The 24,165-nt window shown below is 34.1% G+C and overlaps 1 protein-coding gene and 2 pseudogenes across 2 annotated transcripts; 2 read left to right on the top strand and 1 right to left on the bottom strand.

The window, feature by feature from the left end:
• Positions 1-1,072: 1,072 nt before the first annotated feature.
• LOC107425551 (ras-related protein Rab7) lies at positions 1,073-4,638 on the bottom strand. Of its 2 annotated transcripts, none has more exons than XM_060818776.1 (7): positions 4,412-4,638; positions 3,958-3,984; positions 2,975-3,074; positions 2,732-2,878; positions 2,018-2,098; positions 1,788-1,936; positions 1,073-1,365 (listed from the first exon to the last, which is right to left on the bottom strand). In XM_060818776.1, exons 2-7 carry the CDS (start codon positions 3,963-3,965, stop codon positions 1,302-1,304), a joined length of 549 nt encoding a protein of 182 aa, XP_060674759.1. In that variant the 5' UTR covers positions 3,966-3,984; positions 4,412-4,638; the 3' UTR covers positions 1,073-1,301. The 2 variants fall into 2 exon arrangements, with proteins under 2 accessions (XP_060674759.1, XP_015891044.1); XM_016035558.4 differs by lacking the exon at positions 4,412-4,638 and adding an exon at positions 4,136-4,322.
• Positions 4,639-4,956: 318 nt separating this feature from the next.
• LOC107418561 (uncharacterized) lies at positions 4,957-7,614 on the top strand (annotated as a pseudogene).
• Positions 7,615-21,684: 14,070 nt separating this feature from the next.
• On the top strand, positions 21,685-23,408 carry LOC107425547 (coatomer subunit alpha-2-like; annotated as a pseudogene).
• Positions 23,409-24,165: the final 757 nt, after the last annotated feature.

Genomic DNA, 24,165 nt, shown 5'->3' with positions numbered 1-24,165 from the left:
AATCAAAGAACAAATTGTTTTACCTATCTACCATTTCTCTTCATCTTTGGCTCTTTCTCTGACTATTGATATCTACCTTTATTAATTTCTATCCCTCTCTCTTCCTCTCCCATCTACCACATTCAATTTCATCTTCTGTGTCTCCTTCTCTCTTTCTCGTTTCTTGGTTATGTAGCTTTCAGTCTCCCTTCATACTGACCGGCCATTCCAAAAAACCACCATTGTCTCACTTTATCTCTATTATTTGTCTGCTAACTAGTAGATAACAAAAAAAACTCTGAAAAGTTTCATTGCAGAGCCCATAGACTTCAACTTTGTGTAATTAAAATGTACATTTGTGAAGCAGAGTTAAAGAAGCTTGGTATGTGTTTATATATACATATATGTGTATATATATATATATATATATATATATATATATATATATATATATATATACCCTGATATTATTTTCATTTTTTTCTCACGTTTTGATTTTATGTATAATTGCAAGTTCTATGATGGCTTGGTTTTTATCATTGTCGAAATTGCATCCATTCTGACTATTGTTAGGTTACAATTTAACCATGTATCATAAATCTGATATCTTATTCTACTTGATCCACTATGTTTGTCTATTTGTCATCATGAGAGTGAACATCTAAGTTTAGATTATAAAAATTGGGTAACACGAGATAACACATTGCAATAAGTTGATCAAATTTCAAGTTTTTATTTATTTATTTTATTTTATCTTTTTTGTATTTTTTTTTTCTAAAATAATTTGGAAATTGGTTTACAAATGTACAAAATACAGAAACAGCTGATAAATGGTTGTATTAATTCTTTTAGATACACAATTGTTTAGAAAATAGGCATTTTGATTAACCAATTAAAAGTTGTGGATTTTCCCTAATTAAATCAACTAACTGTCTACAAGAATTTTACTTTCATGACTTTTGAGGTAAACACCAAATGTGCATAAAATAATCACTACATAAAAAAATGCTATCTTGATTCTAAAGCCAGGTTGTAGATTCGTTTTAGGATGTCTGCCTTCAAAACTTTCTTAGAAAGCAACCAGAAAAAGAAAGGACAAGCCAATACAAATTTCATGTTAACAGTTTGGATTCTGCAAGTTCTTTCTCACAGTGGACCACATAGCTTTCAAGTAACAAAACAGCTTAACATTATACATTAAAAAGCTACTTTACGTGTGAACGACCACACACGTCCTTCCACCCCTCAAAAAGAATGAAAGAATTATACAAATTTACAAAGAAAAGGTTGAAATAGGCAGGTCAGATTATTGGTCAGTAAACTTAGCATGCACAGCCTCCTCTTGGCTCTACTTCTGAAACAGTTTCTGAGATACCCTGGAAGTAACTGCAACATTCAAGAGAAGCACAGAAAGCTTGTTAGCAAAGAAATCTTTGGTAAATTATCAGAAACTAATGAAGAAAAAAATGGTGCAGCGAAAAATAAGAAAGAGACTAAACAAGTATCAGACCAAGCATTGAATATCATTACGTAACAGATTTAAGGATCTGGAATCTTCAAGTCAAATAATCCTAAAACTTTAGCATAAAGGTAAATTTGCTAAGAGTGGATAAGTGCTTTTAGGTACATTCATTTGCATCCAAAAATTGCAAATCGCTCAGTTCATATGAAAAGTTGTCAAGAAATGCAAACATGTAAACCAATAATCTTCCACATAGCTCAACCTTTTAAAGGAGAACAGTATACATTGGTAATCTAGTAAAGGAGAAACAGCAATGCATAAAATGTCTCCTGTAATGCAAACTTACATGTTGACCTGTTCCCGTTCATTGGTTAGTGCAGTTTTTGCCGCAGCAAGAAATGCTTCATCAACATTGTGGTCCTCTTTTGCTGAGGTCTCAAAGTAAGGTATATTCCCCCTAGAAGCACACCATTCCCTAGCTTTTTTATCTGAAACCTGGAAAGTGGGAAGCGTTTAAACTTTATGACAATGTTATCTTTTCCAGGGTGTATTAATACAGTATTACTGTATCCATACCATTCGGCTGCTACCACCATCTATGTCAATCTTGTTTCCCAGTAATACAAAAGGAAATATATCAGGGTCAGTCGGATCTGCCTGAAATTTGATAACAAAGCATCAGAAAATAAGAAAAGAGCAGTTGCATGTACTAGTAACTAAAAAATGCTGATAAGTACTTTAAAGATGGACATGGATTTTAAGTTAAGAGAATGGAAAGACTTATACTGTATGTTTTACAGAGCTAATAGACTTTCACCTGGACTCTATAAATATCATGTAGGAAGGAATATGCAAATTAGATAATGAGATTTATTTTATCACGGTTAATGATTTGAAACTGGAAAGGCACTGCTTTACCGTCATCTAGTCTGATATAATTCTGAATTTTATGTTTGCATATTATGATCTGAGATCTTCTACCAGGCTAGCTCTGAAAGAATAGCTTTACTTAGATTACTTAAATTCCTCAACCTTATGAGGGACATTGGTGAATTGGATCTCTTGTGCATTAAATAGTTTGTACAAAGTGATTAATAAAATTTATTATAGCCTTATTGGTGATATGTAACGATTCCTAACAGGTTATTTCTGGTCAAAACCATAAGAAATTGTTTGCTTTACAAATATTGAACGTAAGGGAATAGCCCCTATTGCTCTGCATATGACAATCAGATAATGACTACCACGAACAGCAACACAGAAGATGATTAAGGACAGACTTCAGGGAACCTGTTTGAGAAACTCATCATGCCAGTGCTGGAGTGTTTCAAATGATCTATGAACATTTATATCATATACAAGAATGCAGCAATCAGCCCCTCTATAAAATGCAGAGCCAAGACTTTGGAACCTTTCTTGCCCTGCTGTGTCCCAAATCTGTCAAATACCAAAAAACATAAACGAACAAAACTTACAACAATTGCATTTGTTGATATCAGTAAACATAAATGGCTATTAGCTTACTAAACTCACTTGCAAAGTCACCAATTTGTCGTCAATCAGAAGTTCTTTTGTGATGAAATCAGCACCAATTGTAGGCTTATACTGTTCACTGAACTTATTATATACGTATCTGAACAAGCAGTTAATTACACAACATACCCAATAATCGTTTCTTAAAGCAGTAAAATCAGATGTAATATATACCTTGACATAAGAACCTTGAATATTTCTGCATTACAAACACATATATTCAATGTGATTCCCAAGTCCTTAACTCTCTGGGGAATTATCAACAAGTTGACAAAAGAAAGTTTAACATTCTGCAAATAAAACAAGGATTTCTAACTAAGCCACCCTATACCAATCCATAATCTGTATAACAAGAACTGCAGATGATTTAATTTCTTTTTCTTTACAAACAAAGCAGCAAATCTTTCCAACTTATGTGAACTGAATTCCTACTCATTTTACATTTGTAGGAATGCCTTGGTGTTAATTGATATTTTTCTTTTCCAGATAGGGTAAATATTCTTATTCAAAAGAGAAACTGCCATTAACAATAATTAACTAATAATTCACACTTTTGCAATAATAACTTTATATTTCAATTATAATGACTAGAACCATCAAAGCTCCCATGCCAACCACTTGAAACCTTCACTTTTAATATATATAGTCAATCTCTTCTGATGTCGATTGTCGACCTCACCACAATCATCACAATTACCATGAAAACTTTAAGCCTTCCATTACCATAACCACTCAATAGTCACGTACAGCTAAACCAAATCTCTAAGGGGTATTGCAAAAATCATCATATTAACACATGCAAGTGCTTACATTCAATAGCATTATTCTAAAATTATAAAACTAGTAAATTTCTTGAGGACGATGATACAGTAGCTTGATATAGAGAGGAAAGAAAGAAAAGGGCTATAATATCAGAAGAAATGCAGACATCAGAGTCCCAATAAATGGTTTGAGGAATTTATTTTTACCAAGTAAAAGGATACCGATTCATCAAAGACGTCTTTCCCACCCTGGAAAACCAAAGCAATAAAAACAGAATAATGCTCACAACATTGCAGAAAATGCATAATATACAGTCAAAAACATCCAATCATTAGGGAACCAAAAAAAAAAAAAAAAAAAAAAAAAGCACAAAACAAAATACAAAAAACTAGCACGTACCCACTATCCCCAAGGACGATGACCTTAAGAAGAGTTCGTCTTTTCATAGAAACGTCCATGAAGAAGATCAAACAGTAAAACTCTAATAATAGACAAACAATGAAAACACAAAACTTTCCCACTTTGTTTTTTTTTTTTTTTTTTCTTTTCGAACTCCGGGAATCCAATAATAAGATAGAACTATTTGGAAAGTTTGGGAAAAGCCCAAATATATATATATATATATAATAGAGTTAAAAGATGAAGAGGATGAAAAGTAAAGAAAAGGGTACTGACTTTTTTTCAAAGTGGTTCTTGGTTCCTCTTCTTCTCGTTGGTGTTCCACTTTTTTGGTAGTGACTTTATTCAATTATTTTTAAAATTTTTTAGTTTTTTGAATGAATGAATGATGCAAGGTGAGAGGCATGTGAACTTTCGCCAACCAAAAACAACATTACCCGCCAGCTTTACATGGGTTTTATTTAAATGAGAAAAGAAAGAGAAAGAGAGCATTTAATGGTTGGTAAATGGGATTGGGGCACAAAGCGAAAGTAGATCCCTTTGACCACACTTTTCAAACACTCGTGCCCTTCCTCTTCCTGTTTCCCCTTTGTATGCTTTTGCCCCCCCCCCCCCCCCCCCCCCCCCCCCCCTCTCTCTCTCTCTCTCTCTCTATAGAGCATTTAATGATTGGTAAATGGGCGTGTTTGTTTCACCGGATTGGGCAGGCCAGGACAGGACTGTATCCCAGTCCGGTGTTTGGAAGCAATATTTAGAGAATGGGACAACTTGACCTGTACAGTGAAAGAGTCCCACCTCCGCAGGATTAAACTGACCCGTTTTCCACCTGGGTCAGTTTTGTCCCAAACTCATCGTTCCATTCTCCTCTCTCTCGCTGGTGTCTCTCGCTGGTATCTCTCGCCGAAGCAGGTCCACCAAATCGTCTCAACAATCGAAGCAGCTCTTCCCCGGTGAACGTCCATGGCCTCTCGAGACCTCTGCATCCCTCTGAGGAAGAAACACGGCCGATTAGTATGATTTCTTCTTCTTCGTGTTCTCTCCAATGTCTGTATTTTGATTTACCGAAATTAGGGCTTGTATTCAATCACCTGCACCATGTATGAAGACTCACACACCCTCTTTATATATGTACCTGGGATTACAACATAAAAGAGAGAAATAGATAGAGAGAGAGAGAGAGAGAGACAGGAGCATATAGTGGGAAGCTGGGGTTATTCCTATTCTCCTCTCTCGAGGCTTTTAAGCGTTTTTCTCAGGAAGGCTAAAAATCTTTCTTTGTTCTTGTATTGGGTTTCTTTGATTTTGATGTTTAATGGGTTAATCTGGGTTTGCCTTTTTCTCTTTTGATTTTGATGATTGCTGGGTTGTTTTGATCTATTTGATGATTGCTGGCTTGGATTCGTGAGGAATGTGGAATGTGGAAAATTACCCGTATGTATGATTTAAAGCACCATGTGTTATAATTGCATCCGCTCTGCTTTCTTTTCCCCCTCCTCCTGCTTCCTTTAGTTTTTCAAGTCAAATTATTGTTAACTTGCTTGAATAAAACAGTGTCAATTGGATTCTTTTGATGCAGGCTTCTTGCAGAAGCATACCTATTTTAGTTGATGCAGATCACAAAAGCGAACGGTTGGGTGATCTTCCAAAATTGGTTGATTATGTTGTGTGCTCAACAAAATTTCCACAGGTACCTGATTTAATAATGAGGAACTTGTGAGTTGTGACTAGTGAATTTTTCTCATCAACCAATTTTCAATAAGTACAGATATCAAATTTATATGAAGCATTGTTTTAATTATTATATACAGTTCATACTATATGATCAATTTCTTTCTTTTTCTTTTTCCAATTCTTCAAATGAGCCGTTTTGTGGACAATGTTTGATTAGCTATATTTCTCTGCAGTATTTTAGCTCATAACAAGCCAAGTAGCCAATTTTACTGTTTATGTATGCTCTTTTGATAGGCATGGACTGAAGCACCATCTATTCCAAGTGCACTTGTTTCCATGCTTTTGAGATTGCCAAATATCAAATTTGCAGTTGTGACTCTAGGTCAAGAAGGATGCATAATGCTTGAAAGAAGTGTAAATGGTTAGTGAATAGTTCGAACTCTTTGATTGCGGAAAAATACAGTATTCTTTCATTGGGTGCCTTAGTTGTTGCTCTGAATTACTAGATGTATTCTGTTTTCTTTGAAGTCTTTAAAAAAAATGGATAGATTTTCATTAAACTTTGTTTCCGGCAGAGGATCCTCCGACAGAAGAAATTGATATAGAAGCTTATTAGATTTGCTGATGCAGAAAACAGATGATAGCATAACCTTCCCAACATTTGTCCCATTGGTAAGTTGCTTTATTGAAACCCAGATATTCTTTCTGTTTTGCATTGTCTATGTAGGTTAAAGTGGTACTCTGCAATTGCTATTAGTCATATATGAATAAGAGTGAATACTTTCACAATATTATTTTTCATTGAATCTGTACAGCCAGTAGCAAAACTAAGAGCTAACAAATTTGGGACAGTCCATGGGAGGTTGATTGTTGGAACGGCTGAGAAAATACCACCTTTAGAGCTCCTTGATACAACTGGTGCTGGTGATGCATTTATTGGAGCAGTTCTTTATGGTATTTTAAATTATTCAAACTTTAACAAGGATGTTTTTTTTATCTGTTTATTCATTTTGATGAAATTTTGAAAATAACAAAAAGAAAAAGCTTGTTTCTTACAATTACTTATCATTATTCCAGGTAGAAGTCAGATCAGTGCAAACCTCATTTCTACTGCCTTTTCTACCTTCTTCCATTTTTTTTTTCTTCTAACCTTCTTTAATTGCTTCTTTGACTCATTTCTTAAATTTATATATTTATTTTTCCTCCTTTTCTAAGTTGTAGCTATTTGCACCAACATGCCAGCTGAGAAAATGTTACCATTTGCTGCTCAAGTGGTAAGTTCAGATATTACGGCAATTTAACACTGCACTTAACATGGTTTTTTTTTTTTAAAATTTTATATATATATATATATATATATATAATAATTTTTTAAAAAAAATTATGTGATATTTGTTGCAGGCTGCTGGCTGCTGTAGAGGTTTTGGAGCTAGAACTGGACTTCCATATCATACAGATTCACGCTTGACATCATTTTTAAGTTGATAGTTTGGGAGAGGTTGTACCTCATTTGGAAAACGAATGGGTAACTCTGTGAACTCTTGCAACATTTTTCAGCTCTTTCATCACGCAAGTTGTGCCATGTTTCCCCGTAGAGAAATTGACACAGTGGCCATGTTCATATTATTTATCTGATAGCTCATACTTGATCAATATTGCGATGTTAGAAGGCCACTTAATGGAGATAATGCTTCAAATACTGGTGCTTTCGTTATATGTAAACAATTCGATAGCCCTGAAAAGTTAGCCAATCGATGTTTCAGACAATTGAGATTTATTTATATTAATGGTTTTGAAAAATAAAACCAATCCTCGTCATTATCAACAATTGCAATGGAATCATCGATAGCCGATAGTGAAAGGAATAAAGAATTGGTGTCACCACCAGTATCAAAGTCACAAATCTCATCTCTTGTTTAACCATGTACTTAAAAAAAAATTCTTAAATAAAAAAAAAAGGGAAAATGTTTATGAAAACAAATTAATTGTGGGTTTTGACATGTTTCTCTGTCTCAACCCTCGGAGTTATAATGAGCATCAAGCTAACAAGCTAATGGACACCACACAAAAGGTTAAAATCAGTGATAACAGTACTAGATACATAAATTGTTTCATGAATATGCATAACATAAATAGTTCTCTTAGTCAAAACATCGATTAGAATTCTGTTAATGTGGCTGTCCATCTATAAAGCCACAATATATGTGATTTCTTTGTTCAATTAGAAGATTATTGACATCCGAAAAAATAATTTTTTTTATTTAGTTTTGATTTTTTTTTTTTTTTTGGTTAATGATGATTACGAAAATGTTGACATCTTTCCTTTGATGTTTGAGATGAGTCCAATAAGATTTTGAAGAGACCAAATGTTGAGAGTGAATAATGCATCAACTACAAAATAGTCCAATCCAGTCCGATCCTACACCAAACATAGGACAACTAGTCCATCATTCAGTCCAGAACTATACCAAACACAGTACTGTACTATTCGATCCTATCCGATCCTGTCCGATCCGAACCTATCCTGTCCGATCCCATCCGATCCGGACCTATCCTGCGTACCAAACGCCCCCTCACATGCCCTTCCTCTTCCTGTTTCCCCTTTATACGTTTTTGCCTCTCTCTCTCTCTCTTTCTCTCTGTTTCTTTTCATTTGACAGCTCTGCTTTGGGGGTTGACCGAGTGGCGTGTCCACGGTACCGTTTTCATATTTTTGTTTTTTTGTTTTTTGTTTTTTTTTGAACACTCAGTTTCAGGTTTATTGCACCATTTCTATTTATTCCTTTTGTTTTTTATTTTATTTTATTTTTTTTTAGTGCAACGTGAAGCCCACCATGTTGCTTTTTTTTTTTGGATTATTTAATTTTAATATCTTTATTTTGATAAAATTACATTTTAGACTCTCAAGTTGAATAAATTAAAATTTAGATTTTTAAATTTTAATATATTCAGATCAAAAAGTAAAAATTTTAATTTGCTATATTTTGATCCAATTAGTTTTTTTTTTTCATTTTTATTTTTATTTTTAACTAGTAGTAGTTAATAGTGGTTAATGGTTCTTTTCTACTTCATGAATATCCAATTTATTCAATTTATTATAATTTAAACTTTCTAGTTTGAGTTTGTTGGAGTTTAATTTCCTTAAATTTAATGTTAAGCCTTTCAAATTCATAAGTTTAAATTTTAGTAACCTTTAATTTAGACCATGCCAATTTTATTTTTTTTAAAATCAAAATGCGACAAATTAAAATTTGATAATTTAAATTACAATATTTTAAATTTTAAACTGAATATATAAATTCTCAAAATTAGAAGGTATTAGATTGTGATTTTTTTTCTTCTCCCTTATTTATTTATTATTTTGGTTTCATTTTTTTTTTTTTTGGGAGGCTAAAACTGGAGTTCCATTGAAACCAAGAAAAGAACATCAAAAACATAAAGCTCAGACTGAGGGAGCTTCCTTTGGTGTACTAGCCTGAGTCACACACAGAAAAAAAGGAAGCGGTAAACAAAAAAGGTCAATCGGACCAGTAAACTCTTGATTAGCCGCTTATTGGCCCACAATATAGGCTAATCTATTGGCCTTCTTAGAAGTCCAAATAAATGAAATATTTTAACAAAGTTATTAATAGAGGAGAGAGTGTCATTGAAGTTATAATCTGTAGCCCAACGAAGATAGTTCCTATCTCTCTTGATGATCGATTGGTTAAGGGCATTCGTTTTAAAATATACATTTTTCCAATCCAAATGATAACGCTATTTGCATAGCTCTTAGGATAGCTTCCAACTGTACCACTTCTGGAATAGACATATCAGATTTGAAAGAATGAACATGTAAAACCTCCGCTCTATCATTTCGGGAAACCATGGCCAAGAAACTACCATAGTCCCTCATTGTTACATCCATGTTCACTTTGACCACTCCAGTCTAGGGGCGTCTTCACTTATGAAAGTTCAACTCATTCATGTCCAAAGGTGTTCCCTCCTTTTCTGGCTTGTGTGTCTCTAACACTTCCTTGTACTTGGTCATAATTGTAGTCATCGAAAGGTCTAAAAATGTAGTGGCTTCTTGATGGACAGCTTGATGAACGGCTTGGTTTCAAACCTTCCAAAGGTGCTTTAGGATGATAGCACTAAATATAAAGAAATTCTTTGTGTCTTCAAGATGAAGTGGGAGAGTTCCAATATGGTCAACTAAGTAGTTAAGAAAGGAGAGTAAGTTATTATACTTTGTAGTATCCCATCTAATACCCTACAAACAAGCAAATCAAAGTCTCTTTGCTACTTCACAATAGAAAAAGATGTGAACTTTATTTTCACAACTTTAGCAACCATGAACACACCTGTAGTTTTCCATCTTTACATCTTTGATAGCCAGATTTGAAAGTACTAGTAGGACGTGGTTAACAAGTTTCCATAAAAAGAATTTTACTCTTTCATGGATTGTGGTTCCAAACAAAAACTTCCACCATTTCTCACCTCTTCCTTCAGATCCCTCTTCTAATTTTTAATTATATTTCACACTAAAAATACCAGCCTTAGTACCTGTCCAAATGAGCTTATATCTTTATTGGTTTTTTGCCTAAAACATTCCTTTAATATTCTTCACAGTTTCTTGTTAAAAAAGGCTCGATAGGAAGTCCTAATTCCAGTCTCGATTGCTCCTTTTTAGTGAACTGACCATCCCCGTAGTAACAGGTGGAGTTTCTTGATTGAGGTTAAAAACCTAGGTTATTAGGGACCAAAAGATCTTCCTAGAAAGTAACAGAATCTCATTTCCCCACTCTAAAGCATAACCCTTTTGCAAGCAGGGATCTTGTCTTAAGCACTATATTCCACTACCAAGAGCATCCAATCTTCTTTTTGCATTTCATAACAAAGGAACTGGGCAAGTATTTGGCCTTTAGGGCTCGAACCCATGGCTTATTCTTTCTAGTTGAAAGGCTCCATCCTATCTTGGCAACCAAGACTTTGTTAAACCTCCATAAGTTTTTGAGTCCGAGCCCTCCTATGCTCTTCAATTGGCAAACTAGCCTCCAAGCCATTAGGACAAAACCCCAAAAAGTTTAGAGTCATTTTTCAAAAGAAACATTATGGCCATTTCTCTATATCATCGTACCAACTTTTTGGGAGTAAGAATGCCGACATTGAATAAACTAGAATGGAAGAAGCCACATGTTTTATAAAGGTGGTTCTTCCTATCTGAGAAATGAGCTTTGGATCCTCAATTCCACCTTTTTTCTTAAGTCTTCAAAGGCTACATTTTTATTTTTTTTTTCCCACAAACAACAAGAGCCCAAGATGTTTAGCTTTTTTATCAAGCTCCCTCATCCCCAGCCAACTTTTAACTAGGATTTTATTTTTTCCAAGGATACTGTGAGAAAAGAAGACACCAGACTTATCTAGATTATAGGCTTGTCGGGACCATTTACAATATAGCTAAAGGTATTTTATAACATTTTGATCTTCTTCCACATTAGCTTTGCAGAAGATAATGATGTCATAGAGAACATAAGATGAGAAATTATAGGGGATGCCCGTCCTAGCTTAACTCCATTAATTTTTCCGTTGCATTCCCACTTATGTAGTATTCTAAAAAGGAGTTCCGTGAAAATAATAAAAAGGAAAAGGGACATCAGGTCCCTTTGTCTAAATACCTCTCCATCGGTATTTTTCTAAAAACACCTCCATTCAACAAGAGTTTCATAGAAATAAAGGAAATGCAATTCAATACTAGTTTTACAAATTTATTAGAGAACCTAAAAAGAATTAGGATTTTAGTAAGAACCACCAAGTCTACCCTATAATATTCCTTTTGCATGTCCATCTTGATTTCCAAGATTCCTTTAATACCCTTTTAACCTTCATTGAGTGTACTGTTTCGTTGACTAAAATGATATTTTCCCTAATCCAGTATCCCAAAACAAAGGCAGATTGATTAAGGGATACTAATTTTTCTAGAAATGTCTTTATATGGTCTACAATAATTTTTGAGATAATTTATAGGTTGATCGATCAAAAATGCTTGAACTTGGAGGCCCCACTCACTTTAGGAACCAGGATGACAAAGATCGGTTAATGTCTCTCGAGAGGATTCTGGACCTAAAAACATTTTAAATCATCTTAACTACATTACTCCCTATTGTACTCCAATATTTTTGAAAAAATAAAGCTGGCATTTCATCAAGCCCATGAGCTTTGATGGGGTGCATATTCTTCATTACATTCCAAATCTCAAAATCTATCGGAATGGCTCTTAGACAGATATTTTCTTACCCGGACACGCAGGGATGAAATAATTAAGTCTTTCGCTTCTTCTGATTTCCTCAGATTTAAAGAGCCTTGAGAATTCATTAATTAATAAGAAGCCAATCTATACTCTGGGTACCTTCCATGAACCTCTATCGTCTTTCAGACTTGGGATAAAAATTCTTCTCCTATTGGCATCGTCGTCACATGGAAGAATTTGAATTCTTGTCTCCGCCTTTTAGCCAAAGCTCTCTTGACTTTTGCCTCCAAAAGATTTCCATTCTTTTCCTCCATTTGTCCAACTTCCACTTGGTTTTCCTTTCTTCATTCAATACCTCCTCGGACGGCTACAGTCCTTGAAGCCACTATATCTTATCTTTGAGCTCATTCACCCTTAATTGGCAAAAACAAAAGACGTTTTTGTTCTATTTTCTTAGAGCTAGGGTAGTACTATGGATTTTTTATCTGACCTATGAGACTTGGTATCTACAATTGACATTCTTCCAAGCTTTACATACCACATCCATACACAAAGGGTCTCAAGTTCAAATTTCTAAAAATCTCAAGGGGTTTTGCCTTGGGTTGGTGATCTAGCTTGAGACAAAGTTGAATGAGAACATGGTCCAACAAAGCACTAAAAAGGTGAATCACCCCTATGTGATCAAAATTGGTTATCCATTCTAGGCTTGCTAACACTCTATCTAAACCTTCTCTGATATTTGCCTTTCCTTCCTGTTTATTGTACCGCATGAAGGTACTCCTATAGAAGCCTATATCTATGGCATCCACGTTGAACATGAAGTTTCAGAGAAAAAAAAGTTGATTTACTTAAAACTTATCTTCATCCAAGTTTTTCCTCTTGCTCAACCACATCATTGTAATCACCCAAACAAATTAAGACTTTATTCCAGCTTTCACTTATGACGTTAAGTCTTCCTAGAATGCTTTCCTCCTCGTTCTCTCAGCTGGATAGTGACAAAACCAGCACAACCAGCTACCTTTAGAGTCAAACTCCGCAAGCGCTCCCATTAGCCAACTAGAAGCTGAAATGATAGACCATTTCCAATTACTTCTCCAAAATATAGTTAAGCTACCTTTACTATTTTTTGCGTCAACAATGAATATATTGTCAAAAAATTAAACTTCTACCAATTTTTTTCCTTTCCTTTTTTCCTTTTAGGAGTTAGTTTCACATAAAAGAAGCCCATTTTGAGAGTGTTTTCTAACTAGGTTGTGAAGGCCTCGAACTGTTGATGACCTCCCCAATCCTTAGTAGTTTCACATAATAAGATACATTAATGGGGGGCATGATTAGGCCCGCCTCCTCAATCATTGAGTAATCATCCCTATTGCTTTCAAATTTCTCCACTAGATTAGCTTTATATATGTTTACTCCCACTTGCATTCTAGGGAAAAAACTTTTCAATGTCATTTTGGGTGAAACTGTGGGTGTTGACTTAAGAATCCCGATTAATTTTCCATCAGAAAAGGAGGCTTACTCGGAGTTTTCCACATAGAGGGACATAGAAGGCCTATGAACCCTCTTCTCCCCTGCTGAGCTAACAAGCTTTCCTTTTGGGGCTTCATAGAAATCCCTTTCAAGCAATGGACCACTCATTTCTCCTTCTTAGTTCAGTAAATATGCTTTAGTAGGCTAAAAGGATTAGGCCTCCAAATGATATCCGTCTTCGCTGCCCCTTTTTGGATATCTAGATAGTGCCCTAGGCTCATCATCAAGAAGCTTCTTTTTCATGCCTACTAAACTTCTCTTATCATCATCTTTCTTCAGGATCCTTTCAAATATGGAAGTCTGAGATTCAAAGTCATTTAACATGTGATCCTTCTTTGCCATGACAGGGAGATTTTCCATTGATTCATTATCAGCTATCCCAATCAACTCCTTATTAGACCAATCTCCTATCTGTACCTCACTTAGAAAATTTGAAAAGGTTTCCTCCTTTTCTATAGGGGTATGGCTTGAAGGTAGACTTTTTTTCCTTATCAGAGACACCTGTCACACTTACTCCATTATCCCTAGGCTTAAGGTTAACCTAAGGATTGGCTCCACCTCCTGTGTCAACACTTTCTCCTTGGTTAGCGTGGGCCTTGTCTTCATCGTCAACCGTGGCCTTTGCCGAATCCGCCATGAGGATCGACGTTGAGGCTTTCTCTTTAGCTTCATCTTTGGCTTGTTGTTCCTCTTCTCATCCCAGTTCTTCGTTTGAGAAAGAATCAAAGAAATCCTTTCTAAGGTTCTCAACCATAGAAGTTTCCTTTGCTAACCATCGAGTATGCTTTGTCCTCAATCATCAACCATGCTCCATACATCTTGCCTTCCTCCATAGATGATGTCGATGATACTTTTCAGGTACTCTTGAGATGCCCCAACAAGCCACAATTTTAATACAGATCCCCTAATTTCTCATAGCAAAACTGAATCAAACTTTTTCCCCTTTCAAATTTTTGGAAGAAACTTGTGGGTATAGGTTTTGTGATATCGACCTCAACTTGCAATCTCATGTATTCCATACCCAACACAATTTTCCTAGAAGTGTCATCGCAATTAATCACTTCTCGAATAAGCAATTTTCCTTACATTTTCTTTATTCATGAATTGTAATGGAAGACCATGTATTTGTACCAAAAAGTGGAGGAAGTGAACTCAAAATCCCTTAATGTCATTTGGGGGCTCCACTCTTTGAGAAGAAGGTGGGCTCTAAGTTGATGGTCCATGACCTTCTATTTTGGACCCTAGTACGGTCTGCTGTTTTTTTGAAAGTGACTAAAAAATGTTGGGGCCTCATTGCTCGTCATCAACATGCTCGTGAGTGAACTAGATTCTCTTTGTAATCATTTGCACATTATTTTTCTTTATTGCCTTCTCGGTGATGATTTTCCCCACCTACATTAAACTGGACTTTCTAACAGCATTTGCTACATCAACCGTTAGTTCCAGCTGAGGTAAAGAACCCTATTTCCTTATATTGTCAACTATATCCATGGTTTCCTACACAAAGGTTGTATTGGTACCTTGATCACCTTCAAAATAAGTCAGACCTTCGACACCATTACATTGGAATCCTTCACAGAAGCCTCCGTGAGTGAATAACTAACCGTTAGTTAGACAACTCTCACATGGAGAAGATTTCTAATAATATTGGAAATTCTTTACACTCCAAATCACTTTTGGGAAATTTTAGACCATATTGACTTTTGGATTTTTTATACTTGAGTATCTGCAGCTGTCATGCTTTTGTATTTTGGTTTCATCTTTTTGAATTTCTTTTTGAATTCTCTATTTGTTTTTGGTAATTGAACATTCTCAAACTTTATCTCATTTTGAACAACACTAATATGGTATATTATTATTTTATTCATTTAATACATGTATAAAAACAAAAACATATAATTTTGGTTCAAAAAGCAGATAAACAATCTAGCAAACACAATCAAAGTTGTTAGTTCCTTTAGACAGGATCTCCTTCGCCATTGTAGATTCATTGATAATTGGTTTTGAGATAAAAGACTCTATTCATCACAACAAGCAGAAATTTAACATCTAGCACCAGTGGCAAGGTAATTGCAAATCAAGGTAAACTAGAATCCTAATGGATTACTGATCGTGAAAAGAAATTGCCGATCTTATATGCAAATTTTGAAAAAAACAAAAAATGGATTGCAACTTTCTACCGTGTCGCTTATAGGAAATTTAAAAGCTCTTGGACATAAATATGATGTGGAAAACCTCCGTGCTATTATAGTGAATTTGCGCTCCACAATGCTCTTTCCAAAACAAAACTCAAGTCAGCGAAAGAAGCCTAGAAACCCGTACTTCCTCTTTTTCTTCCCCCATCGCTGGGGCCTCATATGCTTCAATACTAAAGGAATGGGATATATCATTGGAAAAAAAAGTAGAAGAAAAGGATTTCATGGGGAGAAGAAGGGAAGTTTAGAAAAACCTAGTCAGTGGGACTATCAATCCCTTTCTATTAAGACCTCGACATCTTTAGGTAAGTCACAAATTCTTGCTGTCCCTCCTGTGGATATGATTTGAAGTTATTTTTCAAATACTGGCATCGTGATTAGCAATATTACCACCAAATTTCAAGCCAGTTACCAATGTAAAACCTTTAGCAGTGAAAGCACATCGGTACCATAAATGTTGAACTCCAAAGCATCCTCATCATCACATTGCACTATTTTCAATTCGAAGTGGTTATCAATTGGCATTGGTGCTGGAAATTTTGCATATTGAGAAAACTGCATGACATTTAAGCTCCTCTAAGTAGTCCATGGTCAGCTTGCCTTTAATTATTTCAATTACCTTAAAGGGATAATCATATGATGACACTTTATTGTACAATCTAACATTATCCTTGTAAATATGATTTTGAACCTTGGGCATACCTTATGACAATATTGTCAATTGCACATAACAACTACAACAACAAAATAAAATAAAAACAGCTACCTTGTCCTACCCACATAAGGTGATTCTGGTGATGCGGGGCTAGTGAGGGTCCACTAATATATATATGTAATGTCTAATGAAACATAATACCACCTCGCCCTACCCCGAAATTCTTAAAATGACGCGGGAAAGATGGGTTACTTTTATCGTGGATCACACCTCAAAATCCTATGCCATGTAGGCCAAGTTTCCAACTAACTTATAATGGAGCTTCAAAACTATAAACTATAAACAAACATTTAAGACAATAAAATACCTAATCTCGAATTTTTTCTCATTGGATTTCTTGTTCAGTTCATTCAGGCATTTTTCTTTAAGTTCTTTCATGGTTTTTTCCTTCGGTTCAACCGTGGCTTTTTTCCATTTCTCATATGTTTAACTTTCTATCCATCCTTGGGTTTAACCATCTGTTCCTTTTTTCAGAAACTTTGCGTAGTTGTGTTCTTAGCTTGTCATTAGCATTTAGATCATCGCCAACTTTCTCTTCTTATTCTCATCCTCGATTGGTTTGTTTGCTTGGCTAGAGGTTTTCTTAATCCTTGTCATTCTTAATAGATTGGACAAGATAATAGAGAGAGAGAGAGAGAGAGCGCGAGATGTTGGGTGAGAGTGAGTGAGAGGAAAGTGAATATGGGGATCAGGACGGGGCGAGAGGGGTGAACCAAAAAGCAAAATTTGAATGAGAGTGGTATAATAGATAACTCATGGTATAGTAAGTAAAAGGTGGGCAAAAATATAACGGGATGGGCATTTTTCCTCTTTCTTGAAAAGGCGTGGGCAGTATCGGCTTTTCCCCATTAGAATATTAGATTGTTATCTTTCCCTGTCTTCTTATTGTTACATATTAGATTGACATTTTTTATGCTATTCCTTTATAATGTTCTTTAACCGGATTCGTACGGTCCCACTTATGTTTTGTAATCAATATATGTCTAATCATTTACTTTTTAATTTTTGGTAAAAAATTTTGTATTGTGAATTTTTATTCTTTGTTAAATGACTACAGTTGGGTCCATACTATAATTTTTTTTTATAATATTCAATCTATATCTAAATATGTGTACATTGTTTTTTTTGTTTTTTTTTTATTTTTACGTATGTTATCCAATAAAAATAATATTTACTGAATTTTGATTTCCTGTTGCATTGGAAACTTTGGATAATTAGATTAGTCAGTTGCTTCTGCTATCTCAGAAAATTGTAATTCTAAAATTATGTCACCCATTGTTAAGTTTGCAAAAAATATATATAAATTTAGTTGATAAGTAGCTTAGAGGATTAAAGCGTATTATAGCCACAAACCATGGTATCATGGATCGAATCCCTCATTTTAAGTTTATAGTTCCACCACAGCATCCAATTACATATTTTATCTAACTCCGTCATTGCAACAATGTTTATGCTTATTTCTTTAGCTCTTGTTTGTCATTCAAATTTATGCGGTTCCTTATGCAGACATTATAGCTACTTATGTGCTCTCTGAAATTAGAAACTTTGATGGTCATATACTCTTATTCATGCCTTGACGAGAGCTAATTACCTTGCTTCACCTTCTTCAATGGGTTGCCTATGCTCTTGCTGGCGTGGATATATATATATATATATATATCTATATATGTCTTGTTGATGGAGGTGTCCGTACGTGTGCTTAGCATTTCCCAAAGAAAGTCCAATAGAATTTATCTATAATTATTTAAAAGGTAATGAAGTAATCTTCTTTCATGATAAATAGTGATCCATACCATTCAAAAACATTAACTTGTGAAATTATTACGACAGGGTGACGTTGACTTTACCAGAGAACCAATTGGCAAAGGGAAGGATGGTAAATATGTCTTATTTCAGGGATATTTGGCCTTCAACAGAAGAAATTGTGCAGATAAATGTTTTAAACTCTTTTCTTTTGCTTGCCTACCTAACAAAGACTTGATTTACCGTCTTTTTCATATTTTGATAGACTGTAATTTCCTAACTAAATTATTGCAAATAAATTCCCTTTTATGCAAACGGTTTTATTGTTTATATTGTTTGAATTTTGTTCTTTTTAAATGATGCAATTGTTTAAAAGTTCTTGTTTAATTTGTTAATTTGTTAATCAGATCTTTTTGTTTTCTTTGCAAGCGAAAATGAACAAAAATTTGAAGCGAGTGAACCCCTAAAGGATCACCACCAAGGACATAATTGGAGAGCCAGCCAGTGCTTCATCATTGGGCATTTTTTTAGGACGAAACTTCATCCTTGGGCATTGGATACATTAGTTTTAGGCCTTTTTGTTGTAGAACCATAGCCACATCCCCCCCCCCCCCCCGACAGGCGGGCGCTAAAAACTTAGTTTAAAGACTTTTTATATTATGTTAGTAGATATATACATGATTATTAAATCTAATTTTTAATTTGTCTTTATATATATATATATATATGGTCGCCTCCAATAATAGTATGGCAAAAATTTATAATAAGATTTAATTTGTTGCTTATGTCCATAAGTTGTAAGATATTTTAATTTTTAATTATAAATAATTTAATCTAATAAAGTGGCTCATGGTAAGAGTACTAGGGTACATGAGGAGTAGTTATTTAGATATGGTTTGTTAACGATCTATTTTTTGTTTTGGTTTTTGGCCCTGTTTTGTATAATTATGCTCTTTTAGAAAATTTTCTTAAAAAACTATTTTTTATTAGTTTTGTTAAAAGAGCTTTTAGAAACTTAGCGTCCGTTTTGTATAGCTGATAAAAATAGAGCTTTGACCTATAAAATTCTGTATGATATATATTTTTTTAAAAGAGCATTTATTAAAAAGCTAATAAGTGCTTGGTTGTAAATAAAAAACTACATTAAATACTCATTAAATTTCCATATAAATTAAAAAAAAGCAATTTTTCTAGAGAAGCTTAAAATTTTGACTTCTCTAGAATAGCTTAAAAAGATATTTTTTTGATCAACAAGTGCTTGTTGAATTTTACTAAACATCTTTATTTTTTAACAAAAAAAATTTTGCCCTTCAAGAAAAGCTTTTCGGAGGAAAAAAAAAAAAAAACTCTACCAAACCGATGTTTAAAGTACTTAAAAAAAAATCATCCTAATATTTCTAAAAGTAGCAACTTATGAACATTAAAAGCTAAAAAAAGCTTTTACAAAACCATGCTAAACATGATCTTTTTTTTTTTTTTAAACTTAGTTTCATATGTAATTTATTTATTTGAATTTTTTTTTCAAAAGTTAATAAGAATTTCTTAAACATCTTAATTAACTATAAACTTAAAAGAATTTTAAAAAAATCAACATATATCAAATCCAATATAATTTGAAATTATGTCCATTTTTTGTGCATTTAATTTTTTTTTTCTTTCCTTCAAATTTATAGTTAAACAACATGTCAAACTCGAACAATTACTATCTGACCCAAAAAAAAAAAAAATCACTAATAACCATAAATTTGAAGGAGTTAAAAAAAAAAAGACAAATTACATTTTAGGGAAAACGGAAAAAAGAAGAAGATAATTTTATTTTCTATTACAAAATGCAAAAATAAACATTAAAAAAAGAGAGGGAAAATACCACTTTGCAAAATGAGAAACTGGCTTCATCCATATTTTGTTTGACCATTTTAAACCGGGGTATTTCCAATTGAAATAAAACATGCATGGTCATCAGAATATATGCTTGTCTTAAATTCTCAGTTGATTGTATCCATTTTCAAGAATCAAGATTATCACATCTTTCGCAGTTGATTGTTTTTCCTCTCATACTTCCAGTTGGCTACTTTTCTAATTCTCCTACACTATTATGGTAGAATACAAAGACTAAGCAAGTTTAACAAATTTTGGAGTTTCGATCTCTTTAATTTCTCGTTTCTTTCTGTCTTTCATCAGAGAAGTGTCGCAGAGATTTTCTTGAAAGATTTACATTTATTCTAATCACGTATATACAAAGGATGAATTCTTTCTTTTTGAATTCGAAGCAGGTCATTGAAATGTTACGCATTATTAATCGGTTGAAAAATTATCGGCTTAGAAATTATTGCAATGCAAATATTACTATTTTATGTGATTCTTTTGCTTCTAGATTAGAAAAAACCAATGTAATTTCTTAAATTCACTGATAATTTGTAGAGCCAATTCTTCAATTTCTTATGTAGTTCTTGTTTGCTTTTTCTAGAGTTCAGTGTCATAAACTTTTTCAACCTTCCTGTGTGGCACTTAGCAGCACAAATGAGGAAGCTAAAAGAGAAGTATAGGAAGTAGGAAGAAGTGTAGGAAGTATGAAGCTAGAATAAAAGTGTAGGAAGTAGGAGATCTTGAGATAGTTCAAGAGAGTGCAAGTATAGTTTGAGAGAACGCAAGTACTTCTATTACTTTAATTTTTTCGATGTGTTACAAATGAATGACTAACCCTTTATATAGAGGCCATGGCTCATACGACAAGGTTTTACAATATTCTTGATATGTACACATGTCACTCATCTAGCTGAGATCTAGATAGTTTTAGATTTAGTTACAAGATATTTACCTGGAGCATTCTAAAGATATTCTATTTTACACTAGTTTAGGTCTCTAGAACATTTTGTATTTCTCTTGATTTCTCATGGAGAATGTAGAACTTTTTAGCTAAGCCTTAAAGATTCTGCCCTTTATGCATGGTGTGTGACATCAGGCTCTCTCTTTCTGAGAGAATAAAGTCATGGTATATCATGGTATTCACAAATGCATGTTAGGCATTAGTTAAAATGCCTTTTATAAATTTCAATCTGGATTGATTATACATTGAGATAGCTTTTTAATTGTTATTATTACTTTCTTTAAAAAAAAAAAAAGATTCTCATAAATTTAATTTCAATTGTAGCTACGGTATCACACAACTATGGAGATCATAAGAATCCAAAGTGTCTTATTGTGAAAGCCCAACCCGTCCTTTTATCATTCATCCTTTTTCAATTCTTACATCTAATCCCAATAGTGCAAATATTGATACATTCGAGAGGAAGTGACCGGCCCTTGTAGTGAGAGGAGATGTTCTTTTGTATGCTAAAGATCATGTTTTGTGAAAGTATTGGTTCTCAAGTCAAATGGACATCGAATTTACGTCAATTAAACCCTCTTCTTCCCCTTATCTTGAGAAATTTAAACTTAGTCTGAGGACTCTTTCTTATAGTCCTAGATGAGAGGACTTTCTTATGTGTTTGGATTTGGAAAAGAGATGGTATCAGTGGTATCACATGACTTCGAAGGGCTTAGATGTAAGAATGATGATGGATCAACAAGATTCTTATCTTCAAAGAGGTTTACTGTTCTTGAAGAAAGGGGCAACCAAGTCTCGATTAAGAATCTGAACAATGACTATATTATCATGAAGAGTGGCCTTTTCGTTGTTACTGATGTTATTTTCTATGCTGGATCTGGTAACTTGTTGTGTACAATAGAGGATAGAGTTGTTATATGGGATCTAAACTGAATGGTGATTGTTTGTGATCTTAGAACTCCAGTTATCAAGTATATTGTTTTATCCAACACCATGGAGACTGTTGCCTTGCTTAGCAAGTAAGTTATTGTTATTGCTAGCAAGAATCTGGTGACCAGTGCACTCTTCATGAAAGCACCCACGTAAAAAGTGGTGCATGGGATGTAAAATGGCATACTTATTTACACAACACTCAAACCATATAATATATTATCTCCCAAACAGAGATTCTGGTGTAATTAGGACCCTTAATGCTCCAATATACATCACTAAGGTTTCCAAAAACACTGTTTTACCTGGACCAGAATGCAAGTTAAAGTTCATGGACTGCTGGAGCAGGTTGAAAGGGTAGTTGTTGAGTTGGGTGACAATCTTCCATCCTTGCCAGAGGGGAAAACACCCTCCCTTCTGATGCCCCCCACCGCAGTTATGCGTGGTGGTGATTGGGCACTTCTTGATGACATTGTCAGTGGCACTGCATACAAAGAGTCTCTAACTCCTGGAATGCCTGTAAGTAAGATATGGACCCAAAGATCATCTCTTGCTACTGAGCATGCGATTGCAAGAAATTTTGACACTACAATGAAGTTGGTTAATATGCAACTTGGAATAAAGAACTTTGCTCCTTTGAAATCCATGGTTCTTGATATTCACTCAGGAAGCCACCCCTGTCTATGTGCATTTTCATTTATTCCAATGATATCACTTGCTATTGAGCATTAGCAGACTAGCCTAAATGTGATGAGGGCACCAGCTATTGTTTTCAATTTATCTCAATTGAAAAAGAAACTCGAAGCTGGATACCAAGCCACAACTGATGGGAAGTTTGCTGCAGGTTTCCAGCTATTTCTTATAGTCTACATACAATTCGTTGGTTGTTCTTAGCTCAAAGAGGGAAAACGATGAAGTTATGGAGTTGGTTACTACTGTCAAAGAGTATGTGCTAGCTTTGAAAATGATACCGAAGACAAAGAAAATTAAAGACAATTCACTATGTCAGTAAGAGCTTGCAGCTTATGTTACACATTGCTATCTTGAATGGCCTCACCATAGGCTCACCTTGAAATATGCAATAACTAGTTTTTTCAAGGCAAATAACCTCACCATTGCTACCAATTTTTTCCACGCGGCTGCTGAAGACTAAACCAACCATTGAGAAGTAAGCAGAGACATTCAGGCAAGTGCTAGAGGCTGCACAGAGTGATATGAGAGATGCTTCTCAATCAAACTAGGATTTTACAAAACCATTTATGATTTGTGGATCAGCTTATGTACCTATTTACCTACGACTAAAGGCTGTCTCTTGCTCATACTATTGTTCACAGTTTGTGCCAACCCAAGAAGGACAGCTTTGCACCGTTTGTGATCTTGCTGTTGTTGGAGCTGATGCTTCTGGTTTGCTATGTTCTCCTTTTCAGATTTGATGATCTATCTACTGAAACCTGGAGAGTTGAGTTTTCCATTCATACTTTTTGGATCTAATGTTGTCCTCCCTTTTATTGTTTGTCTTTCTTTAATTAATACTTGAGTAAGGATGCAATGTGACAAGAGTTACCAAAGGAAGAAAAAGATTCAATGTAATAGAATGAACTTTTGAATTTTTTTGAGCCATTCTTGTTAGTTTTGTTCATGGAAAAGAATGGTCGAGACCCTCGTTCATTCGGATGTCTATTATTGGCAGGAAATTTTAGATGTCAATGTATACAAAAATTTGCTTTTTCCTGTGATGGATTGTGGTTTCTCACTATAGTGTCTGTCAAAATAATGTAGTTTTTCTTTCTTTTTTAGGTAATTGATAATAAAAGTTCTGTTGTTTGACTGAGGTTTCACAGTATTTCCAATTATAGATGTTTTCACCATTATTATTTTTATTTTTTTTGTTTTCTATTTTTTGCTCAAAAGATGTTTCCACCATTTTATTTCTTTCTTCATTCTTTTACCTAATAATTGTAATTTGGATTCCACTTATCGTTAGGCAAGAAAAAGACAAATTAAAACATTTTTTTTATCCAAAATAAATTATCATTAATTGATTAGTATTACTTATATTTCCCTAAAAGTTATGTTTTTCGATGAGTTTGAAGATATCTACACATATACCATGACATACGCAATTTGTTTTTGTTAATATACATATATAGTTTGGCTATGATCAAGTCTTTTAGATTTAAGATTTTATCC

This window comes from Ziziphus jujuba, chromosome 7 (assembly GCF_031755915.1).
Source record: "Ziziphus jujuba cultivar Dongzao chromosome 7, ASM3175591v1".
NCBI classification, from domain to species: Eukaryota; Viridiplantae; Streptophyta; class Magnoliopsida; order Rosales; family Rhamnaceae; genus Ziziphus; species Ziziphus jujuba.
The sequence above is the reverse complement of the archived record's forward strand: the minus strand, read 5'-3'. Positions and strand labels throughout refer to the sequence as shown.

Bases quoted from the DNA above. Each gene is read 5' to 3' on its own strand.
- LOC107425551 (XM_016035558.4), bottom strand. From the start codon at position 4,194: ATGGACGTTTCTATGAAAAGACGAACTCTTCTTAAGGTCATCGTCCTT. The intron at 2,879-2,974 runs GTGAGTTTAGTA...GGTATTTGACAG, and splicing joins ACAAATTGGTGACTTTGCAA to ATTTGGGACACAGCAGGGCA. The intron at 1,937-2,017 runs GTATGGATACAG...CCCACTTTCCAG, and splicing joins ATGGTGGTAGCAGCCGAATG to GTTTCAGATAAAAAAGCTAG.